Here is a 15,556-nt window from a genome sequence, read left to right as displayed (position 1 = left end):
AATATTATTTGTAAAGTAAAAACGGTCTTTCTTCTTTTTGCTAAAAAGATCACATTTGTCGACAAAGACTATATTACTAGGGAAATTCAGATCGCAAATTTAATTCATATGTAAAATGTAAAAAAGAACCAATTTACAAGAAACTGTTACTAACACCTACTACATATTTTATTTCAAAAACTATAGCGTCGTTAATAAAGAAAATCGACGAAAACAATTAAAAAACAATATTTTTACTCTAGCACATTACAAGTAAATAGAATTCACCTGAACGCTCAGTAATTCGAGATTGATTAAAATAGTAATCTAATGGAGGAATCCTATTCCACCGCATCTCTTGGCGGTGAGATAATCGCCAGGAATTTAATAAAGCGCCCGGAGCCACCCCATGCATTCCGGCGCGGGCGTGTCGGCCCGACAAATAATATATATACTTACATAACTTATAATACACCAGTTGACAAAGGGTGAGCCAAACTATTGGCAATAATCTACCAACTTTTGGAAGTTTGCATTATTGAACGTTAACCGATAGGTATTCTTGCAAAAAGCGAAAAAAATAAAGTTGGCTGTTTCCTTTTGCTGTTCCAATACAAGTTTGCTGTCTTAGCTATTGATATGCGTGGTTATTTATCTTGTAACAGTTTTCCAGAAATCTCCTTTACATCTTGGCATTAAATCAGTTCTACAATGACGATAATAATATTACCTTAACTTACTCCTTATTATCTTAATTTGATCAGTGCATTACTTACCTAAGCCCTATCAAAGGTAGTCCCCCGTTTGTGCTAGGTAAATTTCTTATCCAAAAAAGGGATATTGAAAAAATAAAAACATATTAATACAAAACTCAATGATTCAAATATAAATAAAGAACTTTTATTATCAACTGTACTTGAACTTGTATTCACGACTGTACTGCAGTCTCCATAACATACCAATTTCACCCTTCGAGGGGTGGCATAATTTTGCGATCTTATTTAGCCGTGTTCCGAAGAAGCTGGCGTCATTACAGCTTTAGCCATCGAAGAAACCAGTCCTCAAGCTCCGAGAGAAATGTGCTCGCGATGAAGCCTCTAAATATGGTGCCCAAGTGTATTGCTTTGATTCTACTTACGTTCGTGTGTTCTTATTTTTCCTACTCCATAGAAAGATCTGGTAAGTTACAATTTTAGTGATTGCCTCCTAAATGTTTTAGAAGTTGTGAAAAGTGGATATATTTGTATTTTTTAGATAAACGATGGGCCGAAAGTGAATCAGTTTTGGACCCAAACGGAGACTTTTTGTTGAAATGGCGGGTAGATTATTTAAAGCGTAAAATTCGCTTTCAAATGACTGTGGCGGAAAAAGCACCGACTTTCAGTTGGTTCGCACTCGGATTCTCTGATAGGGGAATGTTAAATAATTCAGATGTATGTTTATTCTGGTTCGATTATAAAGGAAAAGATCATTACGAGGTAGGATATTTTAATATCATTCCATTTTTAAATTTATTACCACTTATTCCATCGAGATGCTTAGCAATCTAATTTCTTTTATGTATTACAAATTAAAATTAATTATATTTCACAGGATATGCACGCAAATGAGTGTGGAAAACTGAAACGTGATGCAAAGCAAAATTGTAAGGATTTCCATTTAGACGCTCGCAGTGAAAGCATCGTGTTTGAAAGATACTTCGACACTTGTGACGATAATGACTATGTTATTACGGTAAAGAAGAAAACCACTCCCATCATAAATAAAATATCATCCGTTGAATAATCTGTATCGACGATTTAAAGGCTAATTGACTTAAGCGGCATTTTAATTAGAAAAAATTAAACTAATTTAAAAAATTATAGAAAAAGTGCTAATTCATTTCATTCATTCAAGTTATATTTAAATGTATATGTATATGTGTTACATATTTAAATGTGTGAATCTTAGTGTCGCTTAAGTCAATTAGCTTTTCAACCGTCAATATTATGTTTCCATCTATATTTCAGGACGGCACAGTCCACATAGTTTGGGCTCACGGAGTTGACAAATTATTCTCATCAAATGGACTTTGCCTAACTTGTATCCCTTCGCAAAACCACGGGTTTATTAGAGTCCGTCTGCTGACTCCACCGGGCCTGCAAAAAGTCGACGGCTATCAGCTACGAATTACTAACAAAGACCTTAAAGTGCCCGGTGACGATACCACGTATTGGTGCAAAATATTCCGACTTCCAGAATTCATTAACAAGAAGGTTCATCACATCATCCAGGTAAATTGACTGGGTGGATTAAAATTCTAGGCGTATCTAGGAAGAAAAGGTATTTCTTTTAATTATAGTGGCTTTCCAATTAGTAAAGATTGAAGCCTGCTCAGCATATCTTCTTTTGTCTTTTAAAAGGCGTCCTTTGAAAGTCCTTTTTATATATTTCTATATACTACTGCAAGGGAAAGATTGCCTAAATCCCCTCCACGGAGGTCACCGCCAGCTGATATGGAGGCATATAAATAATTTCATTAAAATATTGTAAGAGAAAAAGTGTAAACTGGCTAATGCTTAAAACCCACAAATTATAATTAAATGTGTAATTATATCGACCTAATTGAGCTGAAGGCTACGTCCATGACCGGGTAAAGGGAGCCATAATTTATTTAAAAAGTAATTATAATTTCGATTTTAGTTTGAGTCGTCTATAACAAAAGGAAACGAAGGACTGGTACATCACATGGAAGTGTTTTATTGTGATTCAAAGCCAGATGTCGAAATGCCTATGTACGAAGGAAATTGTTTTGCTTCAGATAGACCGGAAATTACAAAGACTTGTTTGAAGGTAAGAATCTTTATTAGGTAGTACATAATATTGTTTGTATGTATTTAAAATCGAACCTAGAACCTCCAGTCTGCGAAGCTACTTACTCATTGAAGCCTTATGTTTGTTTTAGGTGAAAGCTGCTTGGGCAATGGGCGCGCCCCCTTTTACATATCCTAAAGAAGCTGGTTTACCTCTTGGCGGACCCGAAGCGAATAAATACGTTATGTTAGAAGTACATTACAATAATCCGGAGCTGCGGAAAGGTAAACACAAATAAATCTAAGCATTGATGTATCCGTTCGTAGAAGACCGCTTAGTGGACAAAATACTTATGTATTTTGATTAAGGCTGATTTTAGAATACTGCTTAGTACATATTAAAATGTAAGTAATAAGCCCCGCTGATTTTACACGGGGCTTATTCTACAGTAGCATATTCGACTTTTTGGAATTACGGGCGTTCTAACCAAAGCTCAGCTATGGTAGTCATATATATTGGTAAATAAAGAAAAAGAATAGGGTACCGGACTCATTTTTGTTCTTTACTTTTATCAAATATTTACATAATATAAATTATAACACAGAAGAAATTATTGAAATCCGGTAAAAAATCAACAAGTTATAAGTCTTTGAATTTCGGTGGAAGGGGTAATTAACAAGAAACAGAAAAGAGACGAAATACCCACGTGTGACGTCATTGGGAATTACGACGCGTGCGAAAGAAAGAGATGTAGCGATATCCCCACATCGCGCCCACTTCTGCACATTACAATATTTTAAATATGAATTACTCGCTCATTTTTAAACCAATTTTTATGCAGTTTTCGCAGGAGTACTTCTTTTTCATATTATTAACCATTATATATAGAATAATGGACATAATCAAGCATAGGCCGGTCCCCTATTTTCGACTCTTTTACTCATACGAATATCAAAGTTGTCGTTCGATTAGAAGGCCCGAATTCCAAAATGATGAATATGTCCTCTTAGATGGAATACCAATATCTGTACGAGTAATAATAAGTGTTACTTATTGCACGGGCGTTAGTGAAGCAAGATAAATTCACGGAAACCGTTTATTACGTATTTAGCTCGATTATAATATTTTTAAGCGGAATAACGCGGCAGCCGTTTGTGACACTCGCATTGATCGTGGCAGACAACTAACGTCGGTAGACTTAAAAAAATTATAAATATGTTACCGGCTTAATAACTTCGCGCACACTCCGGCTCCCGCGTCACTTCTTACAATCTGTCGTTAACGATAACCTTTTATCTTATTCCTATAAGGCATTTAGTTTTGTCGATTACATTCATCTGCGCCGCCTTCCTATCTTTTCTAAACGTGTATTTGTTTGTTTTTTGCAGATTGGGTGGACAGTTCAGGAATAGTGCTTCACGTAACTGGCAATAGACGAAAATATGACGCCGCTATCATGGAACTCGGACTGGAATATACGGACAAAATGGCGATTCCTGGCGGTCAAAAAGCATTCCCTTTGACCGGATATTGCATACCCCAGTGCACGGGAGTGGTAACTTCAATATTGTGTTCATTGATTTTGATACGAGATATTATATAAATTTACTTGTATTTACTAAGTTAGATTGCTAATTTGATGAAAGGTTATGCTTTAAGCATGTTGACCTCATGTTAAGACTTGCTACCCTACTATTGATTAAAGCCCTTTTCCCTTTTGAATGATCTACATTTTTTTTAATGTCCGCTTTCTCTATACTAGATATTGTATTATCTTGTCTCTTTATTGAGAAATTCAACAAAGGGCGTTGAAATAGACATGGCAAAAATGGTCGTTTCATATTAAAGAGAATATTAACACTACGTTAAGTTTGCCTCGTAAGACTACCTCGGTGGCGTAGTTGTATTGCATGTCCGGTACAAAAGCGCTCTGAGGTCCTGGGTTCGAATCCCGGGTCGGGCAAAGTGATATTTGGGTTTTTCTGCTGAGTATCAGCCCGGAGTCTGGAATTTGTGCCCGATATGGCGATAGGCTCGCCCTCTATCACATCATGGGACGGAACATACTTGGCGAAAAGTGGGTTCCCTAGTTGCGCCTCTGCATACCCCTTCGGGGATAAATGCGTGATGTTATGTATGTATGTATGTACGTTAAGTTTGACATCATGTACCTCTAAAAGATAGTTGGACCCATACATCTGTATTTCTTTCAGGGTCTACCAGCAAAAGGTATAATTGTATTTGGCAGTCAACTGCACACACATCTCACGGGTGTGGCTGTTTGGACACGGCATTCCAGACAAGGAGTAGAGTTGCCAGTGTTGAACAAAGATATGCATTACTCCACTCATTTCCAAGAAATAAGGATATTACATCGGCCTGTTCAGATTTTACCAGTAAATAAATATCTTACTTCTTACTAATATTGTAAATGCAATTTTTTTAAATAATGTTTGTATGTTAGAAAAGAAAACTCAGGAACTACTGAATGAATTTGGATGGAATTTAGCATACATATAGACCATTCTGAATCAACATCATTTTAGCTACTTTTTTATAGCAGCCATTTGTTCCAGTGAAATATATGTTCATATTTTTAATCAGACTTTTAAATAAGTGGCGCCGGCGTCGCTTACCTGGTACAATGAGACGGTACAGTGATTTATGGATCTTTATAGCGGAGTGTCAGTCCGCCCCGGGCGGCACGTTAGGGATGGTTGCCAAGGCGTAAAATAAAACATTTAAAATTTTCTCGCTTGTACCAATATCTAAGGTGGCGCTCGTGACTTTTATTCTTGTTTTGTTAAAATATAGGTAAATATATTTTTTTTATAACCCGGTGCCTTATGGCGGCAATTATTAGGTCCGCTGCTTACGCAAGTCACGCTACGCCACTGGCAGAACTTAGACTACAATTTCATTAACACAATACAATTTAATTTTTTTCCACTTTTCACTTGATTTTCAATTCGTTTTACAGGGCGATTTCCTGGAAACTACTTGCTTATATAACACGGAAGACAAACACAACGCGACTGTTGGAGGGCATGCGATCACTGACGAAATGTGCGTCAACTATATGCACTACTACCCCGCTACGGAATTAGAAGTGTGCAAAAGTGCTATCTCCAATATGGCGCTTGAAAATTATTTTAAGTTCGAAAAACGGTATGGAAAACTGATATTTTAGTACCTACAAATTAATATAGATGTGTAGTTTATTTAATATCGTAATTGGATATATTATAATTTGGCTACTTAAGCCATGTTTCAGAAATGAAAAAAGAACGTAGCAATTAATATCCTTTTAATAAATTTGAATTATTAAGCATTATTTTTGAAATGATCAGAAATATAAGGTCCTCAACAGTCACTAATAAAAAAAAGATACCTACTGTTTGATAACATTTAGTTTTTTCTTCCCCGAATATTAACGTATAGTAAAATTGTCTGTACGTATAATAGTCTGATGGTTTTACGCATAAAAGGTCTAACACCACTTTAAATGGTACTTTTAATATTCTGCAAGCTGTACTTATAGCTTTAGTAATTTCAGAAAATGTCACAATTGATTGAATCTCAACTAAATACTTACTTCTGATGATTTAATTTTGAAGATACATTTTGATTTAAGAATTTATCTTGGGTGCATTTCCACATTGTACAATTTCAATGCTAATTTCAATAAGTAGTTCGATCGATCTTACACACTTGAATCATTGGGTCTTAATTTTATATACATTAATGTATTGTTATACATTCATTCTGTTTCTCAGGTGGGACAACATGCCTATTTCGTATAATGCAACGCCAAGAATGAATTATCTGTCTATAAATCCATGGACGCCTTTAAGGACCAATGTCTTGGACACTCTATTCTATGAGTCGCCTATATCGATGCAATGCAACAAATCAGATGGAAGTCGTTTTCAGGTTAGTATATTTTTTTTAATTCTTAGTGTTTTTATTCAGAGAGAACGTAGTTGTACTGCATGCGCATTACGGCAGCGTCTTGAGGTTCTGGGTTCGAATCCCGGGTCGGGCAAAGTGATATTTGGGTTTTTGTGCTCAGTAACAGCTCCGAGTCTGGAATTTGTGCCCGATATGGCGATAGACTCCCTATCACATCATGTGACGGAACACACTTGACGAAAAGTGCATACCCCTTCGTAGATAAATGCATAATGTGTGTGTGATTTTATTCAGTAATTTAATAACCTTGTTTACACTTCAAAGAATCAAGTTTGATTTTTGTGTGGCTATTATATGATTAAGAAAAATGTGTGCGTATTGCGTAATATGTAATTAATTTTCCAGGGCGATTGGGAGGGTATTCCAATACCAAAAATAAAGTTACCACTGCCGGAAGAACATAGGAACTGTCCCAATGAAAACCATTTAGAAAATTAAGCTAAGCAATTTAAAACGAACAAGTATAGCTGTTTTTTTATTCAGTGCAACTAAATATGCAATATAATACTTATATAATTTGCTTATATGTGATTATAACATCGAGTATTATATAAACTATTTTAAATGATATCTATGTAAATGTCACAGATAAATGTAGATGATAAATACTCTTTGACGAAAATAATAAATAAATATTGTGATAACTTAGGTAAAGATTACTATTAATTATTTTATTTGTAGATATTGTTAGTGATTGATAATATTGTTTTGATATAAGTAATAAATATTTTGACGTTGGAAAAATAAATGTGGTTTCTATCCCCTTTTAAATCAATGACGCAATTGACTTATAAAAACAGTAGGTAGTAACCAATATGTCCATTACAATGTACATTCAAATGTATATTACTCGCAACTACATTATTTTAAACATTTATTCTCCAATCCCTTTCTTTTTTATGCCATTTTTTCCTTATTATCCCTCAAATAAATATTGAAATAATGAAATAGTTTTTACATCTTATTAGACCAAACCACATAAATGTCGCTCGAATTTGGAATGGAATCCAGAATCCTCATACACAGCAAATGCGTTCCCCTCAGAGCAATACAACCTCTCTTCACTAATGCTTAAGTAAACCTTTAAAGACTATTCTTCATTGACGTATACTATTCTTAAATTAGGTAATGAATGAGTTCAAATGCGCTGCGAATATGTACGCTTTACAGAGTTATGCTGAATGGTCACCTATCGGTCTCAGCCGCGACTAGCCATTTTTATTAGGTACTATTAGTTATTTATATATGTTACTAGCTTTTGCTCGCGGTGTCGCCCGCGTGAAGTAGTTTTCCAGGATAAAAGTCCCGCTATATATTTTCCCGGAATAGAAAGTAGCCTATAACCTTCCTAGAGTCTTAAACCATCTGCATACAAAATTTCATAAAAATCCATTCAGTAGATTTTGAAAAAATCGATAACATACAGACAGACACAATAGGGGGCTTTATTTTATAATATATGTAGATATATGTTTATGTTGCGACTGTGACTAATAAATCGTTTAATTTTCTTTCTTTCTGTCATGTTTGAAAATGTCTGGCGCGCCGCAAGCATGTCGCACAGGCTACAACAATGTGATTATGATTTTTTTTTATAGAACGTCAAACTAGGGAAAGGTTAACTGATAGAACTCGTCAACAACCATTTCCCATTAACATCCACAATAGGAATCATCAACAAAATGACACTGGACTTCGTTATAATCTAAAGACGAGTTACCGCTTTGGGACTCCTTGTGACGCCACACGACCAAACAAACAAAACAAACATTCGATTCCATATTAGCAAAAGGTATCGATCCCGTGACCTCACATTTCTCAGTCGACTAGACAGTTGTTGAACCGTAAAGAATGTAATTCATCATTCAATACAAAAAGCTCATATACCGTAGTCTAGTGGTAAAATGAGTTTTAAAATCCCTTGGTGTTCTTTATTATTTATTATAATATAAACCAATATCTTGCAATAGGACATTTTGTAAATAAAATTAACTATCTTCTAATTTCCATCAATTTTTGTCGCTTTTACTGAGCGCTTTTAGTTCAATGTCTATGCCCGTTTCACATTTGTGATTTGACATTTCATGTTAGTCTATGGGTGACTTACTGACATTTTGTTTTCCTTCGTTATTACCAGCTTTTACGGAGTTCTCGTAATTTATTTTAACTTTATTAAACAAACTCTCTATTTTAATCATGTCTAATGATTACGGTTTTAATAGTGATGACTCGCCGAATAAAACAACATCCCATCTTCAACTACCGAGCCCCATAATAACTCGACGAAATCGTACTGCGTCTACGTAAGTCATACAAAATTATATTTTAATTGCAAACAGTGTGCATGCAGTTTTCTTTAGTAGAATAAAATAACGTGAAAGCTATTTAATTACTTTAGATCAGAAAGAGCTCTTGGCAATCCGTTGGAGAGTGGTAAAATCAAGTCGTTCTGTCGCGAAAAAGGTCACGGTTTTGTGAGCCCCGAGAAAGGCGGTGAAGATATCTTCGTTCATATCTCAGAGTGAGTATATTTTTTTATTCGGACTGCATATTTGACACAGTTTCATTATTTCTTAATTCAATGCTTATCAATTTACTGCCTGCTTATCCCAATTTTTATTGTTTAATAATAAAAGTATACTTTGGTGCAACTCGTAGATTATTGTCATGGAAAAAGATTAATATTTATTAATTATTTATAAGTATAATATGAGCATGAGCGTCATGACAACATGAACCTACTCTCACAAATATATTATAATATGAAATCAAACTCAACTTAATATACATTATATTTGTTTATGGATTGAACACTAAACTAATTATAACAGATCATTAACCTTTAAAAAAATTATTGATATTATTCATCTAACATCACAATCGCATTTCATTATTTATACAAAAATATATTCTCAGAATAATTTTAATGCTCAATAACTTATTCCTTATCCCTCAACTTTTAAAATATTTCGATAACAAAAAACATATTAAATGTTTTTACAAGTTAAATTAATCATTAATTTTAAAATGTTATTTATATACAAATGTTTATTTATAATTCTATTACTTTGTGGTAGATATAATCCATAAAATCATAGTTGATTATCACTCCACTGCATTTATTTTTACTAACATAGATAATGTCAATCAAAAATGTTGACTGAAGATATTGATAATAAAAAGTAACCAATATTAAGAGATATATCACACAAAACATAAAAAGATAACAGTATAACACAATCACTGTAAATTATTATGCAATTCTTAAATATATTGTGATAAGTCTTAAAAACAGTGTTGATAAGCATAAAATAGATGTGAAAAGTTCTATACAAATGAGAATTGAATGAGTATAATGAATGAAATTAATCTTTTACTATTTCCTCACACAGTGTTTTATTATAATCATTAGAATGATAAATTATTATTGTTCATTTAAAAAAAGACGGTATTACTAACACCAGTTATTCTGATATTTTCAATTAATACAATGCTCAGTTGATTTTTGAGCAATTTCCATTTTAATTAATGGAAAAGTTATTATTTTTTTATCTTTTATAAGTTCTAAAATTTCATTTTTTTTTTCTCTTCATAAAATGAAGAAGTATTGAATCATATAAAATACCCATTAAGAAAGCTCTAGTATTATAGAAGTTAACTTATTTTTCTCTTTTAACAACTCTACTCTAAAGTTAAACATTAGCAAGTTTGCAGTGTTAATTGCCAGTATTGATTTGACCTATTTCTGCATAAAAGGACAAAGTATAATATGGATTCTAACATTTAACTAGTCATTATTGTTTTTTTTTTATAATAAAGAATATTCACAACACAATTAGTGGATCATTATGTAATCAGTGAATACAATGATTTCTATACTAAAACAAATCATGTAAAAAGGTAATGATAAGGAAAATGGACCTAATATTACTACCCACTCTGCTAAGCCACTTAGATAAAACATTGGACATCTGTTTATATAGTATGGATTAACATCAGCACATTTTGCTTACATTGTGCTGTTAATTTATCTCCTTATCAGGTATATTCAAACTCTTTATAAAAGTTGAACAGTGATAGGCCGATATTCCAATAAACAAATATTTAACAGAAGCTTGGAATAGTTTAACCTTGTTTACCCAGTAAAGGTTATTACTACACCAATTTTTTTAAACGTTTTAAATGACTCAAAGGTCGACGTTTACATAAAGATTTTACTTACGATAAATTTAAAATAAAGACGATAAAGTGCTAAAATGAAAACAGGCTAACTACAACCATCGCACGCAACATTGCGGCAACTTCGTTATAATTTGTTGTTGACCTAAAAATTTAGTGCGCTATTGATACATTGCGATACGAAATACGAATGACGGTCTTCAGAACAACATACTATGTACTGCGCAGATAGGAGAACTGACACATTTCAAGGTCGCATTTTGTGTTAAAGTTTATTTTATTAACACCAAAGACGTTAAACAGTTTAGTTATAGATTGGACATGAGGACCAAATCGATGGCTCCTAAGTAAACTATCGTATCTGGAAAAATTGCGATATCCACTTTTTTAGCTTTTCGCTGTTTAAGTATTGTTTACTACCAAACCCATTTAATTCGAATGTTAATAAATGAAAAAAAAAATCGTCTACACCGTTTGAAAATTTTATTGGTGTTCCTCTATCATTATATTTCTTTTCGGTAAATTTTTAGTAGTTCTTAAATCTTTTTAATTGTCTCTGCACTTTAACGGTGATGTGCGTGTATTAGCTTATATATATAATTAATCAGACTTTGTACACAAAAGATTGCCTTTCGTCTTCGGGTACTCATCGCTTAGGTAGCTAGTGAAAGGCTGGTAGGTTAGCTAGGTTATAGCTTTTATCGTCCTCACCGATGAGGATCGCAACGCGTTCCTCCCTTTATCTTTATTAAGATTATATACATATTTTTTATTTCTTCTTTCCTGCCAGCCCGAGTTGGCTTCTTTTACCTTATAGTCTTTTATTTATTTTATATCCAATATAAATTGTTTTTAGTTTATATAAGATACTTTATTCAAGTAATAATTAGATATTGTTATGTACCTTGACCTATCGTAAGTGCAACTATGTTTGCCTACGTGATGAATAAAGGATTTTATTTTAAAAACGTTTAAATCACTTTATTTCACAGTAGATTGAGTAACCTTCGCATGAGCGTAAAATTGTTGTATAAAAATCTTCCCAATGTCCGCTCTATATTATATTCTTACAACTCTTTGATATTCACAAACATACCAGCCGCCGTTGTTAAAATATGTGTTGTGCAAATTAATTTATCAAAATGTCTCACGTGTTTTGATGTCCGTTTGATGTATGAATGAGTAGGTTTATGTTGTGGGCGGCTGTTCCATAATATGTATCTTTAGGTACCTAATGGGTTTGTTTGTATTATTTTCGTTAAATTTGTTTGAGTGAGTTGCACACAATTGTTTTATACATAAAAATTTCCTCTTTAGCGTACTTTCCTCAGAGAGCTGTTACGTTGTAAAATTGTTTAAACTCGTTACTTCAAATATTTTTATTTATTTTCAGACTTTTTTTTTAAATGTAGCTTAGATTAGTTTGGTCGAATAGATTACAATCATTCGAAATGAGGTCAAACTATAAATTTTATTGCAATGTTACAAAAAATTTGGAATTTGTGCTGAGTATAGTATCGCTTTCTGTAGCTTGATAATATTGTAATATTTATTGTCGAATACTAGATTTTTTTTTTTACTTTCGTTGCCTTGTATTTTTCTTTTGTGAACATTTTTCACATTTAGCAATATACAATTGAAACTAATAAAGGCGTGTCGAATATACGGATATAAATCGTAAGCATCCGTGACTCGTGATATGATTATCGTTTTTATGTTCTTATTGCGTTTGTTTATTTCGTGTGTGACCGTGTTTGCAGCATTGAAGGCGAGTACGTGCCGCTGCCAGGAGACGAGGTGATATACAGACTCTGTCCAATCCCGCCCAAGTTCGAGAAGTTCCAAGCTGTCCACGTACGCATAGTGCACCTGACGCCAGAGAAACACCTCAAGTGGGACGAGCCCCCGCTGTAACAACCAACTGACGACACAAACTAAATACCTCCTTCAGTATATGTTGCAAGGACCTCTTGCTACCCAAACCTACCCTCATAGTCGTATCTTACTATTCGTAATGTGTGTTTATTGTCGTCCACTTATTTTTCGCACTGTCTGATGGATCAAGGACGTCCGGCCTACTTTTAAATGTAACTACTATTACGCCACTTAAATAATGTTCGTCAATTGTACAAGGAAACCACATCGAGCCGTCGCTCGTGATTTTATTTTATATAGTGATTATGGTTGTACCAATATCGTATGTATCGATTGCATATTGTATTGAATATTTATGAATAAATGTGGGAAGCCAACATGTGGTGCTAAATTTTCGAAGGATTTACGATCGTATTAAGATTTTGATAGCAGATGTATTTCACAATGAGCGGGTAATGGCTTCTTGCACGGGTGGGTACTTACCAAGAGCATTTGCGTGTAGGTACAATTCCGCTCACTTAAATTGTACACTATCAAAACGTCAAGTTAATACAGCACAATAGTATTCTTATTTTTTTCTATTTCATAGTACCTATTTAATTGTTTTTTCTATATACCAGTGGTATCAATAATATATAAGTATAAATACTAAACATAAATTCAATACGTAGATGAATAATACTAAATAAAGTGACACTCGAGAACAGAATCATCTTCGTTCCGCTTCCACTAACCAAAGCCATCACCATGGAATTGGCGGGAAAGCTTCATAACGTGGCTCTTTGATCATCTTCTATCAAACAATGAAGAAATAAGTACTTGCTTGTTAAAAATGTGTCCATGCTTATACGTATGTATTTAAAACAATATATGCAAAATATTTTTAAGTAGTGTAAATGAATTATAAAACACAGGAATCTTATGTTATTATTTAGAATACAAAATAAAAATAAAAAAAACACTGTCAGATGTTAGGTGATGTAAATAGAACAGAATTAAATTCATTCAGCCTCGCTTATTAATAAATAAAAGAGTTTCTTTTCATAAACTCTAAGATTCCTAATTGTACTGTCTGACTAAAACTTTTTGGGGAAGGAATATTTTATTGAACGCACCCATTAATAAGATCGCTAAATGAATTTATATTTGTAAATATATTTTGAAGGCATAAGTAATTGCAATACTACAAAACACCTTCGCAACACCTTCCTATTTGTAATAACAATTACAATTTAAGGATTTATTTACCTATTTTAATTACACATAATTCAAGTACTGCCTAACCCGTAAATTACGAGTAAATGCTCCCGGTGAGTGGCCACTCTAATGTATGTTATATAACATGTATAATAGTGATAAATACATCAACATATTGGCTTAATTTTATGACAACAATGTATTTTTACGTACTTATGTAGGCTTTGTGTATTAAATGGTTTAATCACTATTTCAGTAGAGTTAGATTGTATTTTTGCACAAATGTAAAGTGCAACCGGTTTGTGATACTGATGAAATCTGTTACACAAACGTTATTTATGGTTTATTTACGGCGAATGTTAAATTTAGTTTTGTTACTTTTTGTTATATAAACTATGCTAAGAATAGACAATCATTCCGGAAACAAAGCATTTTACATTGATTTTTTATTACGTTGAACTTGGTTTGACTCTGATGAAATTCGTTATATTCTAATACAGTATGTGTGTTGCTTCTGTCCCAATGGCTTCGTTTACGATGTAAACGTCGACGAGTTGCCATGCTTTGTGTTTAGCTGATAGCAGTATTACAGCGAATATACGAAATATGTGTAAGCAACATATTTGTTTCATTTACGTACGTCCTATAAGAGAATAATTAGATCATATTCTTACGGAGTCACTTGAAACAAATGTCACATAAATCTCTTTTAAACTGGAGTTAAGTGAATGAATTCTACCTAGCCGAATATCGGCCAACGCCGCCATACTCGACAGAGATCGGCCAGGTACGCAGGCAATGTTATAGTTGACAAGTGTTTGCGCAATACACAGGAGCACTCTCTATTCCTTCACTGTCATAGTCTGGTGAGATGGCAATCCGACATGACCGGAGAGCGATCAGACGCGGGCACAATTGCTTTCCGTGGAATAGGGATATCATACCAACGACTTCCTGACTCCTAAGTAAATTTTACTTTTGTAATCAGAACCGAACTTCTCATACATATACTATCGATCTGGATCTATTTATGTTCACAACGAATTAACTCTATATGGCGCATTTTGAGCTACGCTAACTACGTAGTAAAGACTTTAAGGTTATAGCTTAAGGTCCATTTTTCATACATTTTGTTTCACCTTTAATCTGGGTAACTAAACAAGTATTGACAAGTAAAGAATTTAAATTCACGTCTAGTTAGTGATTAGTTCTCGCAGTTGAAAGAAAAACGTAAAAATAATTATTATGCATGGATATTTCGGCCTTTAAAATTTAATACGACAAAATTGTATGAAAAATGGACCTTAAGCTATAACCTTAAATGCTTACAAAATACGACGAGACACGTTCAATGCCAGTTTCTAGACCCGACACATACGTATTATTTGGAAATCTAATCCCAGTTCTTGGTCTCTAGTTTCACACGCGTTGACAAACCCAAGAAACTGCTACCTATCATTTTAATGACAATATAAAAATATTTTATAAAGTAGCAGTAGTAATAAGTTGATAATCTTTTTACACTGTTGTGCTCAGTACTCTGTATTAGCAGTTTCTGTGA

At 33.5% G+C, this 15,556-nt stretch overlaps 2 protein-coding genes across 2 annotated transcripts; both read left to right on the top strand.

The window, feature by feature from the left end:
* The first annotated feature begins 932 nt into the window (after nt 1-932).
* Nucleotides 933-7,499, top strand: LOC115439887 (tyramine beta-hydroxylase). Its single transcript, XM_030163940.2, has 11 exons — nt 933-1,158; nt 1,234-1,457; nt 1,573-1,713; nt 1,989-2,252; nt 2,662-2,811; nt 2,924-3,056; nt 4,161-4,327; nt 4,986-5,168; nt 5,753-5,940; nt 6,549-6,705; nt 7,090-7,499. The coding sequence occupies exons 1-11, from the start codon at nt 1,068-1,070 to the stop codon at nt 7,180-7,182; spliced, it is 1,791 nt and encodes a 596-aa protein (XP_030019800.2). The 5' UTR covers nt 933-1,067; the 3' UTR covers nt 7,183-7,499.
* A 1,305-nt stretch (nt 7,500-8,804) lies between these two features.
* Nucleotides 8,805-14,613, top strand: LOC115439857 (cold shock domain-containing protein CG9705). The gene is made up of 3 exons (XM_030163893.2): nt 8,805-9,047; nt 9,143-9,265; nt 12,684-14,613. Exons 1-3 carry the CDS (start codon nt 8,941-8,943, stop codon nt 12,835-12,837), a joined length of 384 nt encoding a protein of 127 aa, XP_030019753.1. The 5' UTR covers nt 8,805-8,940; the 3' UTR covers nt 12,838-14,613.
* Nucleotides 14,614-15,556: the final 943 nt, after the last annotated feature.

This window comes from Manduca sexta, chromosome 14 (genome assembly GCF_014839805.1).
Source record: "Manduca sexta isolate Smith_Timp_Sample1 chromosome 14, JHU_Msex_v1.0, whole genome shotgun sequence".
Classification (NCBI taxonomy): domain Eukaryota; kingdom Metazoa; phylum Arthropoda; class Insecta; order Lepidoptera; family Sphingidae; genus Manduca; species Manduca sexta.
This window is presented reverse-complemented; position numbering and strand designations above follow the sequence as displayed.

Bases quoted from the DNA above. Each gene is read 5' to 3' on its own strand.
- LOC115439887 (XM_030163940.2), top strand. From the start codon at position 1,068: ATGAAGCCTCTAAATATGGTGCCCAAGTGTATTGCTTTGATTCTACTT. The intron at 2,253-2,661 runs GTAAATTGACTG...TTTCGATTTTAG, and splicing joins AGGTTCATCACATCATCCAG to TTTGAGTCGTCTATAACAAA. The intron at 4,328-4,985 runs GTAACTTCAATA...TATTTCTTTCAG, and splicing joins TACCCCAGTGCACGGGAGTG to GGTCTACCAGCAAAAGGTAT.
- LOC115439857 (XM_030163893.2), top strand. From the start codon at position 8,941: ATGTCTAATGATTACGGTTTTAATAGTGATGACTCGCCGAATAAAACA. The intron at 9,048-9,142 runs GTAAGTCATACA...TAATTACTTTAG, and splicing joins CGAAATCGTACTGCGTCTAC to ATCAGAAAGAGCTCTTGGCA. The intron at 9,266-12,683 runs GTGAGTATATTT...CCGTGTTTGCAG, and splicing joins ATCTTCGTTCATATCTCAGA to CATTGAAGGCGAGTACGTGC.